At 40.7% G+C, this 16,192-nt stretch overlaps 2 protein-coding genes across 2 annotated transcripts in view; one reads left to right on the top strand and one right to left on the bottom strand.

The window, feature by feature from the left end:
- Positions 1 to 12,855, bottom strand: part of tyw1 (tRNA-yW synthesizing protein 1 homolog) — a 61,903-nt gene extending 49,048 nt beyond the window's left edge. Inside the window, exons 1-7 of the mRNA XM_083984399.1 lie at positions 12,735 to 12,855; positions 12,306 to 12,433; positions 11,984 to 12,115; positions 11,534 to 11,635; positions 9,915 to 10,109; positions 9,389 to 9,676; positions 7,659 to 7,781 (exon numbers count right to left, since the gene is read on the bottom strand). Coding sequence (XP_083840525.1) covers positions 7,659 to 7,781; positions 9,389 to 9,676; positions 9,915 to 10,109; positions 11,534 to 11,635; positions 11,984 to 12,115; positions 12,306 to 12,433; positions 12,735 to 12,798 — 1,032 coding nt within the window. The 5' untranslated portion in view covers positions 12,799 to 12,855. The remainder of the gene's footprint in view (positions 1 to 7,658; positions 7,782 to 9,388; positions 9,677 to 9,914; positions 10,110 to 11,533; positions 11,636 to 11,983; positions 12,116 to 12,305; positions 12,434 to 12,734) is intronic.
- A 583-nt stretch (positions 12,856 to 13,438) lies between these two features.
- sbds (SBDS ribosome maturation factor) lies at positions 13,439 to 16,138 on the top strand. The gene is made up of 5 exons (XM_083984717.1): positions 13,439 to 13,664; positions 13,877 to 14,006; positions 14,104 to 14,304; positions 15,073 to 15,237; positions 15,545 to 16,138. Exons 1-5 carry the CDS (start codon positions 13,537 to 13,539, stop codon positions 15,668 to 15,670), a joined length of 750 nt encoding a protein of 249 aa, XP_083840843.1. The 5' UTR covers positions 13,439 to 13,536; the 3' UTR covers positions 15,671 to 16,138.
- Positions 16,139 to 16,192: the final 54 nt, after the last annotated feature.

Genomic DNA, 16,192 nt, shown 5'->3' on the forward strand with positions numbered 1-16,192 from the left:
TCAGGCTAGGATTACATTATCACAGTGTACAGCATTTGTATGTAAATTTAAATATCACAGAGATATGTTGTTTACATCAGAGATTGATTAAGTCCTGCTAGGAAAGTTGCCCAGGGCACGAGAGAACTGGTATTACTTTTCAGAAAGGCGTGATGGACGAGCTGCCTTTGAAATTAACCAAGTTAAGTACCAGCTCCACCCAATTACTGTGCTGCTGCCACTTTTAGATTGTCTACAGGGATCTATATGTTGCCTTCTCATTGGAGCGGCACTCACAAGAGGCCAATACACCGTCAGTGACACTGACAAATGTTAATATGTGTGGATTCGTGAAAAAAACGGGGCATTTCACTGGTTCCTGCTGTGCAGACCACTGTGGGGAACTAACATCTTGTTCATTGATCGCAAGGCTCTAAATGTTAAATATGCCACTGAGTCTTAGTAATGCCTCCGAGAGCAGTGGGCAAATAAGCTCTATGGACACTATGTAAGCTGGTCTGATCTCTGTTCGATTTAAAATAGTGCAAACATATTTACTCAACTGCTCTGTCTTGTAGTCATAACTTTCATAATTTCCAAACAGCTCCCTATCGATTGGTGTGTTTACAGTCAGTTGTCTCCGGAGCATACTGAGCTGCTGGTATTATGAAAGTTACTTTAAAAAATAAATAAACAGGGACCTTGTTAATGGTTACCTCAAACATTTATGTGTGAGTCTTGTTTATGGTCATATGTTGGATAATTCACCTTTGTTTTCATACAAGTTCTGAGCATCTCTTGAATCACCAACAATGTTTGCTGTTTGGTGCTGAGCAGGTAGGTTTTGCTGAAAACACCAGTCTGATTTACTGAAAGCAGTAAGAATGAACTAAAAAAAAAAGTAGAGTTGCAGCATCCACGTGGTTTTCCCATTGTCATGCAAGACACTGCTCTCGCAATAATTAAAGCATACCAAGAATTTTCAGTTCATTATAGGCTATTAGTGTTCTGAAGTCATAGTCAAATTGAAGTCACAGTCAAGTGGGAGGATTTGCACTGTTTTATACGACTAATGACGTTTCTTGGGGAGCTTAACATGGAAATTATTATGAAAACTTCTGACTGTCCCAGTGGGTGATTCACATTATTTTCTTATAATTCATGGGTAAAATGTTAAAGTGATTGATTGAGACTGTCAGAGAAATTGATAATGACCTATGTATTACTTGAAGCCCTAATCTTATCAAAATATCTAACATGATACATACAAAGATTTATATCAAAAGAAGTCCAGTTGCTTTCAACTTCAGCACTTAATGACTACAATGACCTGGATGACTTCACGGACATTTTATCTGCTAAATTGTAATAAAAAAGACTGAACATCCCCTCTAACTGACCAGGCTTTCTGTGCATGACCTCAGCTGTTTAGAGCCTGTATATTGTACCTTCATCTTCCACGGTTTCACCTGGAAAATAACCTAATCCGTGTCGCTAACCATTTGCTCTATCTGCAGCTGAGGCCTGGTAGAGACCACACCACACCCTTAGATCCTTGGTCAACGTGTGTGAATGAGCTGAGCAGGCCACCATGCTGGAGGTATTGTGCTTGATATGACATTTTATTTATCTCTTTTTAAATTGTGTTCTGCTGTCCTTTGAGTGGTGTAAATGATACAATAGGTGATGCTTTATTCCAGTTACCAGTGCAAGCAAGTACAACTAACCCACACAAACAGTCAGTCATGGACGGCCTCAGCCTCCCTCTCAGCTGTTAAGGTTCACCAGATCTCTCAACCAGAAGAAAATTATGTAACCTGCACTTTAAACCCAATAATGGGAGAAGACTGGTTCACCACACTCAGGCAGCACAAACGTCCACCTTCACATACGGCATCCTTGACATGCAAAATTCTGAAGGCACACGCAACATGTAACCGACAGCGCTACAATCTGTCCCTGTGGTGTTTGCGTGCAGCCCTAGTGATTCATCTGGCCCCGATCTCTGGTTCCCACTGCTTGGCTTTCACCCCAGCTCGAGAGCTCACAGACATCCAGTCATGCCCGAGCCTGTCTGGACTAACAGAACTGGGACATCTCACAGCATCGTGTTGTGCTCTGGAACCATGAAACAACATGGGACTGATGCCGACGGACAGTGCAGCAATAACACGCAGAGCAAGCAGGAAAACAAAAAGGTACATGAGTGAGCAGAGGCACAAAGAAAAGAGAGGGGCTGAGTGGAAAAAGAGGGAGAAGACTTGGGAACTAAATAAGTAAATATCAACATTCAAGATGATAAACATGAATTAGTCTAATAGCGTAAAGTGGAACTATGTTATTCATGCTCCAGTACAGCATAATAATCATTGTTATCATTATAAGGTAACGCAAAAGACTAATTCCGCACGTTTATTATGTTTTACTGTACACAAATGATAACAAATTAGTTGATAAAACAATCTAACACATTACTATGAAATAGTCTCAAAAATCGCCATAAAACTGACTCAGCTGAAGTAATGTCTCAAGAGGAACATTTAACGTTTGACTACATTTGCAGAGGAGTGGTTGTATTACATTGTTGTGTAAAAGATAGGTTGATCACTCCTGATATTTTAAACGGCACCAACACTAAGTTTGTAAGTTCATACTTCATCATTTGAGCATCTTCTCCTCTGCGTCTTTCATCTGGAGACTCAGCCCAGAAAGCCATGCAGCCACTCAGGTTAATGATCTATTCCACACTGGCAACAGTCCCACAGTATGAAATCGGCTGCTGTGGCGGAAACAGAAGCCTCTTAGGACAAAGTTGAGAAGGTGCAAAATCAATCAGGGTAACAGTGGAAACGTAACAGAACTACAGCCAAAGACTGATATGGAATAAAATTGGGCAATATGAGCTCTGCAATCTGGCAGCCAATCACATCCTGCCTGCCTGCCAGTCCATCATCAAGCAGCACATATGAAGAAAAACTATTGTGGGAAACATACTTATCATCAAGTTCAGCAGTGATCCAATCATCCTTAACCCTGCCCAGCCACAAGCACCACTGACATCGACACAGACAAACCCATCTGTGCCATATTTAGCTCGACAGCATTCGGCTGTACATGGCATGGTTTTGGTAACTTGCTTATTCAACTGAGAGATGATTCGTGAAGAACACAGATGGTTTAACTCAGTAAACGTAATCGAAGACATTTATTTGGGTGTGATGGGCGTGAGAGCGTGTAATGCCATAACCACTGCATCTCAGTAGTGTGAGAAAACAGCACTCGCATATAGACAGTTCAATGCTGTGTTGAAGATTTCTTCTTCAGTAAAGGAAAACTGTGAGTCTGGGATATAAGAAGCTCCAAATCATTCCTCTGTCAAATAATTTAATGACATTTCTTTCTGCCATCATGCAATATGATGGACTGGTCTTCAAAGAGAATCAAGCTCAGACACAATCCATAAAGAGAGGATTGAGATCGGCCATTTAGAGTTATTGAACAAAGCCAGAATGGTGCAGTTTTCATATGGCCAATCTCAAAGTTTGAGTTTAAAATGATGACATACTGTATTGGCTGATATTTCTGTCACAAATCTAGAATATACATTTCTGACAGGGTTCCTTTAGGTTTGTTTTCGAGAGATGCAGCCAAGAAATGTACTGAGCAGGAAATGTTACACTTGAAATATAAAACATAAGTGATATTTTATCTGTAAGGTCAAACCATACAGCATTACAGAGAGAAACCAAACAGTTCCCAGGTAAAGGGCAGCACTCGGTGAAAGTGTGGAGAGAAAAAGGAGGAAACTTCCAACAGAAGCAAACTCAGGGTGGGCAGCTGTCTCCACTGGTGGACAAACCATCCAATGGCGACACTGTGGGCATTTCTGTAGTTCAATTTCTTGTCATTTAATGGGCGACACTGGTTGACAAACAGCAACACCATTATATCTGCAATGAGCCAAGAACAGCTGATATACTGACCTGGTCGATTTATCAGTCTGGCTCCAATGAAAAATATATTCATGACGACATCAGTGGTGGAAGGAAAATGTGATTAAGTTTACTTCAGGGTCATGTCTTGTGCATTCCTTGGGGCTTGCATAGTTAAACATTGCCATGATCAATAAGACAATCTGGTAGCTACTGTAAAATAGAGAGTGTGAAAACGACCATTTTGCCTTGAAGGCAGCCACAGCATAAAGAACAAAATACTTAATACTCACCAACAGTGAAATAAAAACCAGTCTATCAGTCTATACCATGGGGACAACTTTTTGACCGATGCGAGTTGATCACTCAAAGAGCTTAAGTTCAGCCTCAGATAATAAAAGTGGTTTATTTGCAAAAAGAGTAAGAATGAAAAAAATCTGGTAAGGGTCTGCCTTGCTGATGAGCCATAAGAATCCACACAATTGGCTTTAGAAGTGAATTCAGAGCAGAGAATGTTGATGTTTTTAAAAAGAGGCTCAAGACCCATCTTTTTAATCAGGCTTTTAACTGACTCGTTTAACTCTTTCTAATTATTTTTATGCTCACCCCTGTTCTTACATTTTTATCATTATTCTATGTTATATTAATTTTATTTTATTTTTTTTTTTTTTTTCAATGTTTTAGTCGATGCACAAAATTATTCTATTTCACGTTATTTATGGTCTATTTTATACATTTTACTGTTTTATTCCCTCAGTTGTAGCTTCTTTACCTTTTATCTTATTTTACTGTTTTAGCCCCTCGGTTTTCCAGTGTTTCCTCCTGGGGGCCTACCACACCGGGAGTTGTTTCTGGTCCACCGATGGGGGTGCTGTCCCGTGGACGGCCCTGGCCCGGGTGGCTAGAGAGCTCTACACCTTGGTGTGGAGCCTCCTGTCTACCTGGGCTGGGGCAGTCCCTCTGGCGGCGCCCCCTGCAGTCATGGACCATGATTCCTCTCGGTGTGCACGGCCCCCAAAGGTAGCTTCTTCCTCACCTCAGATCTCGGTGCCCAGCCATGTCTCCTCAGCGACAGCTAGTATGTCTGTCCGTATGTCTATGTACTGTATGTGCGTGAGTGTGTATGTAATTGTGTATCTGTGTGTATATTTGTGGGGGTGGGAGGTTTGGGGTTTTCATGGTGTTTTGTATTGTTTTGTTTAGTTTGTATCCTCTGTGAGGCTATTTGTGTTACTGCAATGTATGAAAAGTGCCATATAAATAAAGCTGATTTGAATTAACAGTATGGTGTTAAATATCAGGCGTTGCAGCTCTGCCAAACGCCAGTGGTTCACTCAGGCATTAAGCTTGAGCTGACTGCAAAAGGAGAGTCTCTGTCATCACCTAGTGGTCAAACCACTGAGCTTCCATCTGCAGGTTAGTCAAATGGTAAACACGGCAACACTGAATACATTTTAATTCAGCTTTTATAACCTCAGACCTAAATTTAGAAGGAAATGTAAACAGCAGTGTAGCATATTGAGGTGTGTGGGGGGGTAAGGCAAGGCAATTTTATTTGTATAGCCCATCAACAGTTTGTCTCAAAGGGCTTTACATTGCATCATAACAACATCCTCTGCCTTAGACCCTCACTATCGACTGAGGAAAAACTCCCAGGAAAACCCTTTTAACAGGGAAAAATTGGAGAAACCTCAGGGTGAGCAACAGAGGAGGGATCCCACACCCAGGACGGACAGACGTGCAATGTAGTCTCCTTGTTCACACTTAATTTGTAACTCGGCTAAATACTCTCATGGTAATAGCAAATGTAAAAATACTAATTACATCTCACACTGCTTGCTCTGTGTGACCACATTATGCAAACACAACACTAATTTGACACCACAGACACACAGCAAGTGATCTAAGTGTGATGATCCAAGTCACAGCGGCAAATAATTATAATTACAGAATGTTACAAGATAAGGTCGACTAAACAATATTAAAAAAAAATATATGCAGTGAGTGGGCCAATGGGAATGACAACAAGAACTGATGGCTTCCTCATGAAAACTTAAAGAGACACTGACTGTTCCCGGACATGACAGTCATGAAAAATGCTGAGCTTCCAGTCACTGAATGATGTCTCTTGAACTGTCACCAGCCATCGTGTAGAAACACATTCATGGTGGGGTCTGTCCAGACCTCTCACAGCTTACACTCTGTACACTAACATTAATGTGACAAAAGAAGGGACAAGCCTGGGAGAGTCTGTTGCTTGGGACCTGCACACTCCTACTGCTCTCCAGCACTGTTGGCACAACAATAACTTAAAATAAAATTAAGGAACAAGATGTGTGCCACTGAGCTACAGTCAAATAAAAGGTTTTGTCTTTGGTGTTCCCTTCACTTGCTGAATAACAGATCATAATACTTTTTTACCAGTCAAACAAAAACAGGAGAGAGAATATCCCCTCATTTGTTTCTCTGGAGCAACACCTGCTCAAAATTTGATTTGATTGGACAAAAGCTTCTCCTGTTCTTTGTTGGAGCCACAATAAAAACCTGAGTTAGTGATGTGATCTTTATTAGTTAGTAAGTTGGACTTTCTTTCTATCTTACTAGGTCTAATATTTACAGCAGAAAGGAGAGTTTGGACCTGGACATGATGAAGACAGGGATTATTTAATGTGGCGAATGGTGTAAAGTAATGTGACACTCTTTGCATCCATCAGGGACGCAGAGGTGTGGGTAGGTGAGGCTTTGCTTTTATGACACAATCAAGCAGGCCAATATATACACCAAAGTATGCACCTTCTGCTTGTAAATACTTTCACAATGTATCTATATTATTATTTTTTATATATTTTATCTTAAATGCAAGCTTTTGGAAAACTCTAATTTCCCTATAAGGGATTAATAAATTAACTTATCTTAAGACGTCAGTCCTTCTCTCACCTGTGGATGTTTCCTTTGATTTGTTCCTGTTTGAGTGCTATTTGTTTGATGCAACATGAAACCAGTGATTTTAATTTCACTCTGAATAAAAATATAAAGAGACTTTTCCCAGTGATCTTCTACTCACAACAACAACAACAACAACAGGTACTAGACAAGGTTGGATACACATCATCTTCCATTTCCCTTGATCTCAGTGCTCACTTCTCTACCCGGGTCCTTCTACAACAGTCTCAATCTCTCAATGTCTCTTTCTTTTCTTTTTTTATGCTTTTTCTTGAGTCACTCATTCCTCACAAGTCTGTGATGTGGGCGTCCTCGCTATTTCGCAAGCCTCCGCTTCTCGCCTGCCAGGGTCTGGTGTCTACCAACCCATCTGCCATTTCTCTTTCAGTGACACACCTTTTTTCTCTTTACTCAACACACTCAGACTGGTCGACGGTGGAAGAAGCTAAATGCCTGCCATGGCGCCTGTTTGCAGACCTTGAAGCAGAAACACTGAAAATAAACCTGCTGAACGACAACACTGGAACCCCAGAACTGTAACGTTGAAGTGGGCAGGTAAGTACTGTACATCCACTTCATGATTACAAGCAGAAAGACACAGTATGCCTTTGAATGGTCAGGTGCATAAAGGTTTCTGTCACCCCTTTTGGAGTAGTGATTTTCTGAGGCTAAGGAGAGGTGGCAAGAAGTCTGTAAGTCCCATTTGGAAGATTAATAGCTAAGCCTGTAAAGTAACAAGGTGACTTGGGTATTGTGTATGAGAAATAAGCAAATGCATTAGTAGCAGTGTGGATGAAGTCTGACCTTGGCTTTCTTGACGCTGTTCATGATGTTGCCCAGATCCTCCATGTCCACCACTAAACCTGGTTTATTTTCGTCTTGCAGACCGGACTCATCCTCATCACTGCTGGATTCTATCAGGGCATCCTGATACAAGAAAAAAAAGACAACAAACAACATGGTTAGAAAAAAAAGAGATCAAGTATATAGTGAGACAGTTGAGTGGAAAACGAAAATGATTCCCTCAAGTACAGAGATCCACATATGTTCCAGTCAATAACCAATTACAAAGTTGTCCGTGTTTGAGCAGTGGAGCGCATATGGACAGCGTTTATTTCACATCATTATTGCACATCATTATCGCCTTTTGGGGCGCCTGATTGAATAAGAAAGCCATATGCACGTTTATGGTGTTTCAGAGGATTTATCACAATTGCGTGCGCGGTGCCGGTGCTTCTGCCCACGTGTGCGGCAGCAGGATAAAAATGCACAAGCTGTTCTCTGGGTAGATAAATCACCGATGATGGTCCCCTCGCCACAGTCCTCAGCTGCTCTCGGTTCCGGTTGAATGTCACCTCTGCTGAGTGAACCGAGTGCTGCAGACAAGAGGGGACGGAGTCTCGGCTAGAGTTGGCTCTGAGGTGCCCGCTGCCATGACAACTGGTCATCTGTGTGTGCTGTGATGCGTACGAAAGCTGTTACTGTGCGAGAGTGTATATATTATACATCTGTGTTTGTACTTGCCTTCTTGTGAAATCTCTAATTTCAGGGATGAGTTAAGAATAACAAGTCTATTTTCATATTTTGACGTGACTGACAGCGTTGACAGATGACAAATTACATGTAAGCCGTGTCGAACATTTTCCTGAGACTTTCAAACTGCTCAGCATAATGCCTGCAGCATCAAGAGTCCTTATCTGATTTTAATCACATTGCTGAGGGTGTAACACAAGGCCATTAGCTCACCCAGTGCATGTTCTATGATAAGAGCTGCTTGGATATCTGAAGTGCCCCTCTGATTTTAAGAGGCATCATCATAAGCCAGAGGACACTCTCCTAATTAGATATCAGCTACACACTTCTCAGACTTTCTTCTTCTTCTTCTTCTTCTTGTATTCACAAGGGAGACGAGTCTGGAGTCTGTAACTAGCAGTGCACTGTGAGGCTGTGCTGTGTTATATCCTTCAAGAACAAGGCAATGGATTTTTGTTATAGTGAGTGGGGAAAGAATTAAACCATTTATTTTGTTCAAATCCTGATGAACATGCTTTTGTTTCATTGTAGCTTATTGCTGCTGAGAGGCTAATATATCCCTTCTATTAAAACTGATTTTAATGTATTTAGTATACAAGATATTAGAATTTAATGCTACAGCGCTTTCAGTGTGTCTTGTACATGCTGAAGGCACTGTTTTTAAGAATTAGTGTGTACTTTAAATCTTAACAACTTAGGGCAGAGATCAGTCACACAGGTTTTCTGTCTGTTTGTGAGACGAGTTAGGAAACAGAAACAAAAGATGCTGTGCTGTGTACATGTAGAACCACCAGTGGACAGACCTTTGCTGACTTCTGAACCTCTATCATCCTTTTTCCTATCATTCAATGACACATCAGCTCTTTTTGTTCAGGGACACTTCAGCAGGACATCTACTTGCCAACAAAGGTGGCTGAATATACCCACTGCCCCCTAGAAAACGTCTACAGTGCACTATGCAAACAGAATAGTGATCTGAATTTTTTTTTCTCTGTGTTTACCTCCGAGTTGGCATCCTGCGTAGCTCCCTTCTCCTCCTCCTCCGCCTCCACACGTACGTCTTTCCTCTTATTCTTACAGGAGCCTCCGTTTTTACAGTTCCCACTGCAGCGCTTCTTCTCACCCTTGGCCAGGGCCTGAAGGCGCTTCAGGAACTTGACCTTCCAGGCCTGGAAATCTGCCTGAATGCTGCCATTACGGCTCTTCACCACATTACAGTCGCCCTCTCCCCTGGTCATGACTCGCGTGCCACTCAGCATCCAAAGCCACTTGTCCACATTTTTACCCACCTGCAGAGGAAAAAAGAAAAATGGGTTTAAAATAAATGAAGTATGGTCATGCTTGGGCTTAGTAAGGGTTACTGAATGCTGCGTGAGCTGCATCCGAAATCAAGTTTCAATACAGATCATGTTTCACACTGCCAAGCTCCAGCTGTCAAAGTTGTGGCTGGGCACATTATTCAACTGAAGAACATAACAAAGCAGTATTATTATTCTGACAGGACTTGGTATGGAAACAATTTCTCACCGTGTTATAGTGGCCAACATAGACAGAGTTTCCGAGACCAAACACTGCATATCTGAGGCCTTTGAGGTAGGTCTTCCCATATCTGAAGTCAGTGGATGCCTCCTCCAGCCACTTACAGAACCACTCTGCGTTCTCCGTGGGTTGTCCATCAGTGTATGTGGCCATGAGGAATACACAGACTGATTTACTGGTGCACTGAGTGAAAAAAAGAGAGAAAACAATGGAAAATGGTCAAACTGTGAAGTGAGAGCATCTCAGTGAAGCACACATTTGTAAATGTAGAGTTCCTTGATATCAGACTTTTTATCTTGGAAAAGATAAAAGCCCAATATTAATTTGTGTGATATGTGTCAATTTGTTATTTGACTAAATATCTGACAGAACCAGACCGAAAGAACAGAAACACCAAAAAAAAAAACCTGGGTAAATGTCCATGCCAATGTTTAGCCAAGGAAAAATCTTGCAATGCACAAGAGCACTAATAATAACAAAATGAAAAAAAAAATAAAACATCTGCCGACTGGTTCCCAAAACTAACATTTAATGCAAAGTAAAGTAAAAACTCTTGCTGAAATTGAAAGTAGGTATACACTGTATTATTACCGTATTATGGGCCCGTGAGAAATTAACAGAAATATTCAGAGTGAGACAGTTGTCTCCTGCCTTGTCTCCTGTCTAACCAAGTGTAAGATGCAAAACAAATAGTGTCTTCTCAATAATAATAATAATAACTACAACAACAACAACAACAACAACAACAACAACAACAACAACAACAACAACAACAACAGCTTGAATTTATATAGTGCTTTTCATGGCAACCAAAGCACTTTTACAGAAAACTATGTCTGTAGCCACAGCTGCCTTGGGGCAGACCTACAGACACTGTGTTATCAAAGGAGTGTTATCAGACGACCCACTCCACCTCCTGAGCCACTGTCGCCCCTTTATTGACTGATGGCTACTAGTCACTCAGAGTTAGTGCACTGAGGAACAGCTGTATGTCGGGAGCAACTGGTGCCCTGGTCACTTCTCTTGTGGAGATTTTCCATCACTGTCCTGTAGTGCAAACAGCTATTTTCTCTTCTGTCATGTGCCAGCCAACCATTCCCCTCTTCATATCTCAATGCACTACACAGAGCCCATGCCCACAAAATAAATACGGAACACTAATGAAAATAATCCATCTTTCTACAGCTGAGCAGGATTAGTATGACATATTTGTCGTCTGTGCCAGCCGTCTGAAGAATCAAATCAAAATGAAAGGCTGAGCTGCAACAGGACTGCAGGATTACTGTACTGTTTGTTGTCAAGCTTTCAATAAATAACAGTTGTGTTGTATTATACTTTGAGGCCTTGTCTTGCATGCGTTGTGCAAGTCATATGGGCTTAAAGGTACATTAAGAAACCTCTGAGTATGTATACAGTAAACTTGCTGCAAGAAATAACAGCTGCATAAATTAGTCACATAATTTATCCAATGCCAATACCGGCTTCAGAAGCAGCTGTACATTTTGCAATGTCTTAGGGTCCTGCTCAAGAATGTATTATTTTAGTCTGACATTCTCAAATCGAGAAACACTACACACAAAACCATCTTCTCTTTAGACATGGCTTACCTCATCAGCAAGTTGATCATCTGGATCATAGTCTGTCATGTCAGTCACTTCAGCTGCTACCCCCAAATTATTCACTTCCTCTGACAGCTCCATTGCAAAGCCCTGGGTAAGTGGGGAGTCTCAGTTAATGCTTACCAAAACAACAACAATGTATGAGATGGTAGTTTTGAACTGATCGATCATGACAGGGATTTTTATTTTTGGGTTACAAAGGTTTACTAGTTTCACCTGCACAGATTTGAATTACACCACACCTTTGTGCAACTTATGATGATTATACGTATATAGCACATGTATTGGTGGTGTTACACTAAACTATAATACTTTATTTCTTTTCTTTTCACTTGTCTACCAACATGTGTAGAATATCATGAACACAGTCATTATACCTGAAATTGAAAAACTATAACTATAACTTTATATCATGAGCCAGTATTCAGTAATTCACACCTTTGCTGTTCCAGTTTGTGAGCCGTAGAAGATTTTAACTCCTGACACATGAACCACAGCATCTCTGTCAGAGCGGTCATTGTTCTTCACAGCTTTGTAGACCCAAGGGCCGATATCCTTGGAGAAGCTTTTCTGTAAGAATACAGAGGAGAACATGCACCTTATATTTTGGAAACATGAGCACAGTGTCTATACACTTCAAACTGAACACCAGGAGCTCTGGTACTGTGCAAAAATCTACGATTTTAAAAAGACCAACAAGACAATAGATGTAAGACAGCACACATGACTGAAGGTTGGATATCAGCAGGAGACAGTTCACCTTCTTCAGTGCCATCTTCAGGGAGAACCAGACCCCGAAGACCAGAGCAGCAGCTGAATACAGGTACAGCCTGTTGTGCCATATCGACATGAAATAGCTCTCAGTAGGACTGTTTTCATTCTGAGAGACTGGAGGGAGAGAAAGGGAAGTCATCAAACTGGGAGGAAAGACAACCTCTTCATCTGTAAGTAAGACGGGTTAACGTCGCTTCGAGTACAAATGCAATGCAGCCACAGCTGTGCCGGACAGCGGCTGATCCTGAAGCAGCATCAAGCGACAAGACAAGAGGGGTTGACCCCAAACTTAGGTCACCTGCAGCAGGCGAGAGGCGGGTGACTGACTAGCAATACAAGCTAGCTAGCAGTGGTAATAACATTATTTTTAAACGTAATGTAAACGTGAACTTCCGTTAAAAACACCCGGACTCACCTTTAGTATCTGAGGTAGATACATGTCTTACGAAAAGCAGAACAAGTGGGAGGAAATTTAGCATCGCTGCAAAATTATATACACAGTCCTCTGCAGTTGGTGTTGTGCGCAACCATATTGTTTGGCCACTGAGCATGCTGGGAAGTGTAGTCCTCTGTACTGTACTAAAAGCAGACTACGCCACATCAAAACACACCGGTGACAAACCATAGATATATGGTAATAAAATACTTTAAATTTGTTTTGCACCTTTCTCATTTCATTTTGGTAAGGGTCTACAATAATCCCTGGCGTTGTATAGTTGCCTTTTTATTATTATTATTATTATTATTATTATTATTATTATTATTATTATTATTATTATTATTATTATTATTATTATTATTATTATTTATTTTTATATTATTATTATTATTATTATTATTATTATTATTATTTATCTATTTATATTGTGTGTTATTTCCCTTTATATTCTTATCCCAGCACATTAATAATGTAATCTCAGCGCTTATGCTATTTGTGTAAATGATGTGCAACAAATACAGTTTAAGAAAGAAAGAAGAAGAATAAATGTTTTTTCCTGCTTCTGAAAAATTGACACATGTTTCCTTTTGTGTGAACGACATTTTTTTTTTTTTTCAAACAATAACGTTTTGCATTTTCCAATGACCACCTGTTACATGCGGAACCGGAACCGTCGTTTGACGTTGTTGTTTCGCGGGGAACACTCATTGGGAGCACACTCGGATATTTCTCGACAGGAGCAGCTCGGACAGAGTTACCTGTCTTAAAACTCAGAAGTATGTCTATATTCACGCCAACAAATCAAATACGGCTCACAAATGTGGCCGTGGTGAGGATGAAGAAAGGAGGGAAGCGGTTTGAAATCGCCTGCTACAAGAATAAGGTTATGAACTGGAGATCGGGAGCGTGAGTATCATTAACGTTAAATGTCACCAACCGCAATGATTTTGCCGTACAGTTACCAAAAAGCACGCTGTTATTTATTGGATTAAACCCTTTGTTTGATAAATAACCAAAATCATCTGTCATTTAATGCTTATCGATGTTCCGTTAAGTTAAATAAGCGGAAATGTCTGACTGGCCAAACGTGGTTTTTTGTTTTGTTTTTTCTCCTCCAGAGAGAAAGACCTGGATGAGGTTTTGCAGACACACTCTGTTTTCGTCAATGTGTCCAAGGGTCAGGTGGCAAAGACGGACGATTTGACCAAGGCTTTTGAGACAGACGATCTGACAGAAATCTGTAAACAGGTCATGACCGTACCTAAATGTTTCCCTGGTGACGTTGTATTGCCATCAAAGTTATGTATGATAACCACTGACACTACCTGACCTTTTATCTGGACAGATCCTGGCCAAAGGAGAGCTCCAAGTGTCCGACAAGGAGAGGCAGAGTCAGATAGAGACCATGTTCAGGGACATTGCGACTACTGTGGCGGAGAAGTGTGTCAACCCTGAGACCAAGAGGCCGTACACAGTCAGTCTCATTGAGCGGGCGATGAAGGACATCCACTACTCTGTCAAGACCAACAAGAACACGAAACAGCAGGTCAGCAGGCAATGGTGTTGCTTATGAATGTAATAATATTTTCCACTGATCTGACCACCTCAGACACATTTTCAATCTGTCAGGGCAAGGGGATTGTATTTGTATAGCCCATTTTTACAAACAGTTTGTCTCAAAGGGCTTTACATGGCATCATAAATCCTCTGCCCTTAGACCCTCACATCCACTGAAGAAAAACTCCCAGGAAAAAAAGTGTAGAAACCTCAGGGTGAGCAACAGAGGAGGGATCCCTCACCCAGGACGGAGAGACGTGCAATAGATGTTGTATACAAGACAAGAAAACAGTTTACAGCATGGAATATGGGAAAACATGGACTTGGTTAACAAGAGCTGGAGATAGCACAAAAACAAAATAGATACACGGAGTCCTGAGTGTGATTTTTTGTTTCCTGCTTTGAAGAGAGACTTTTTGGCTCATCCCAGCAGAGTGTTGTTTGATTCAAGAGTCTTTGAGCAAAGAAAAAATGCATTTACTTCAAATTAAAAATCATTATTTCCCAAATATGCTAGTTTACTTCATTAAATGTGATTGGGTACATGCTGGTGTCTGAACCTGGAAAAAAGAAATGATAAGGTGTCTCCTGTTATTATTACAGTTGGCAATGATACTTAATTACAGTGGTTTTATTATTGTTGACATATAGTCAGGTTTTGGCTCTGTGGCACAGTTCAAAATGTGAGGGTTTGTGTTTCTTCCTTCACTTTGATTAGTCCTTCTTATGATGATTTATCCTTTTGTCCTGCTCCCAGGCTCTGGAAGTGATCCGGCAGCTGAAGGAGTCCATGGAGATCCAGAGAGCCCACATGAGGCTGCGCTTGGTGCTGCCAGCCAAAGAGGCCAAGAGGCTGAAGGAGAAGCTGAAGCCACTCCTGCAGGTTGTGGAGAGTGAGGACTTTGATGAGAATCTTGAAATGGTGAGAAACAAGGCGGCATTTGTGTTTGTGTAATCTTTATTTGCACTGCATAATACAAATATATTTCAAATTTATGAATTGGCTCTCAGATATTTGCTTAGGGACTCGCAATTAGACATCAATGAAATACTCCTACATTTATGATGATTTTTGTGTCCAGTCAGGATTTTAAATTTGTGTTTTGTTTCATTGTAAAGTCTTGTGCGTACACCTTTACTTTCCCTGCTTTTTGTTTTGTAAGACTTTCACTTTGTTAATTGAGGCCTTTGTATCTCTTCTCCACCTCCTTCCTTCACCTCACTCTCAGGTGTGTCTTGTGGATCCCGGCTGCTTCAGAGAGATCGATGAGCTGATCCGCTGTGAGACTAAAGGCCGAGGATGTCTGGAGGTGCTCAGTCTGAAAGATGTGGAGGAGGGAGACGAGAAACTATAGTAACCCCAGTCCAACCAGTGAGGACACTGCACCTTATCCACACTAATATGCTTTTCCTGTGGCACAAAATTAATTCAAGGGATGTTATTTTAGAATTAGATTCTTCCTAATTTCAAGTGTTCCTTATTACCAGTTTAAAGGATTTATTTGACTATCAGAACATTTGTTCTATCTGGGGGGAATGTGTTTTAAAAATATCTTCAAACATTTACACTTAAACTTGTAGGTCAGTAAATAGATCTGAAGGCCTGCACTGATTTATTTATTTAAGGTTTTTATGCTAGTACTCCCAGACCATTCTTGTTTCTGCCATCAGATTTTGTGTGCCATGCAGCCATGCTCTTTATCACAACTTTATGATATTTTTTTCAATTTAATAATTCATATTTTCTCATCATTAATGAGTTTGTTCTGTTGCAAATAAATATCAAACAATATATATGCATATTATATATTAATTTAACATGTGATTTTTGTACGTGCTCAGTGATTTTCTTCCACATGCACACAGTTGCTTTAAAA

This window comes from Trachurus trachurus, assembly GCF_905171665.1.
Source record: "Trachurus trachurus genome assembly, chromosome: 13".
Lineage (NCBI taxonomy): Eukaryota > Metazoa > Chordata > Actinopteri > Carangiformes > Carangidae > Trachurus > Trachurus trachurus.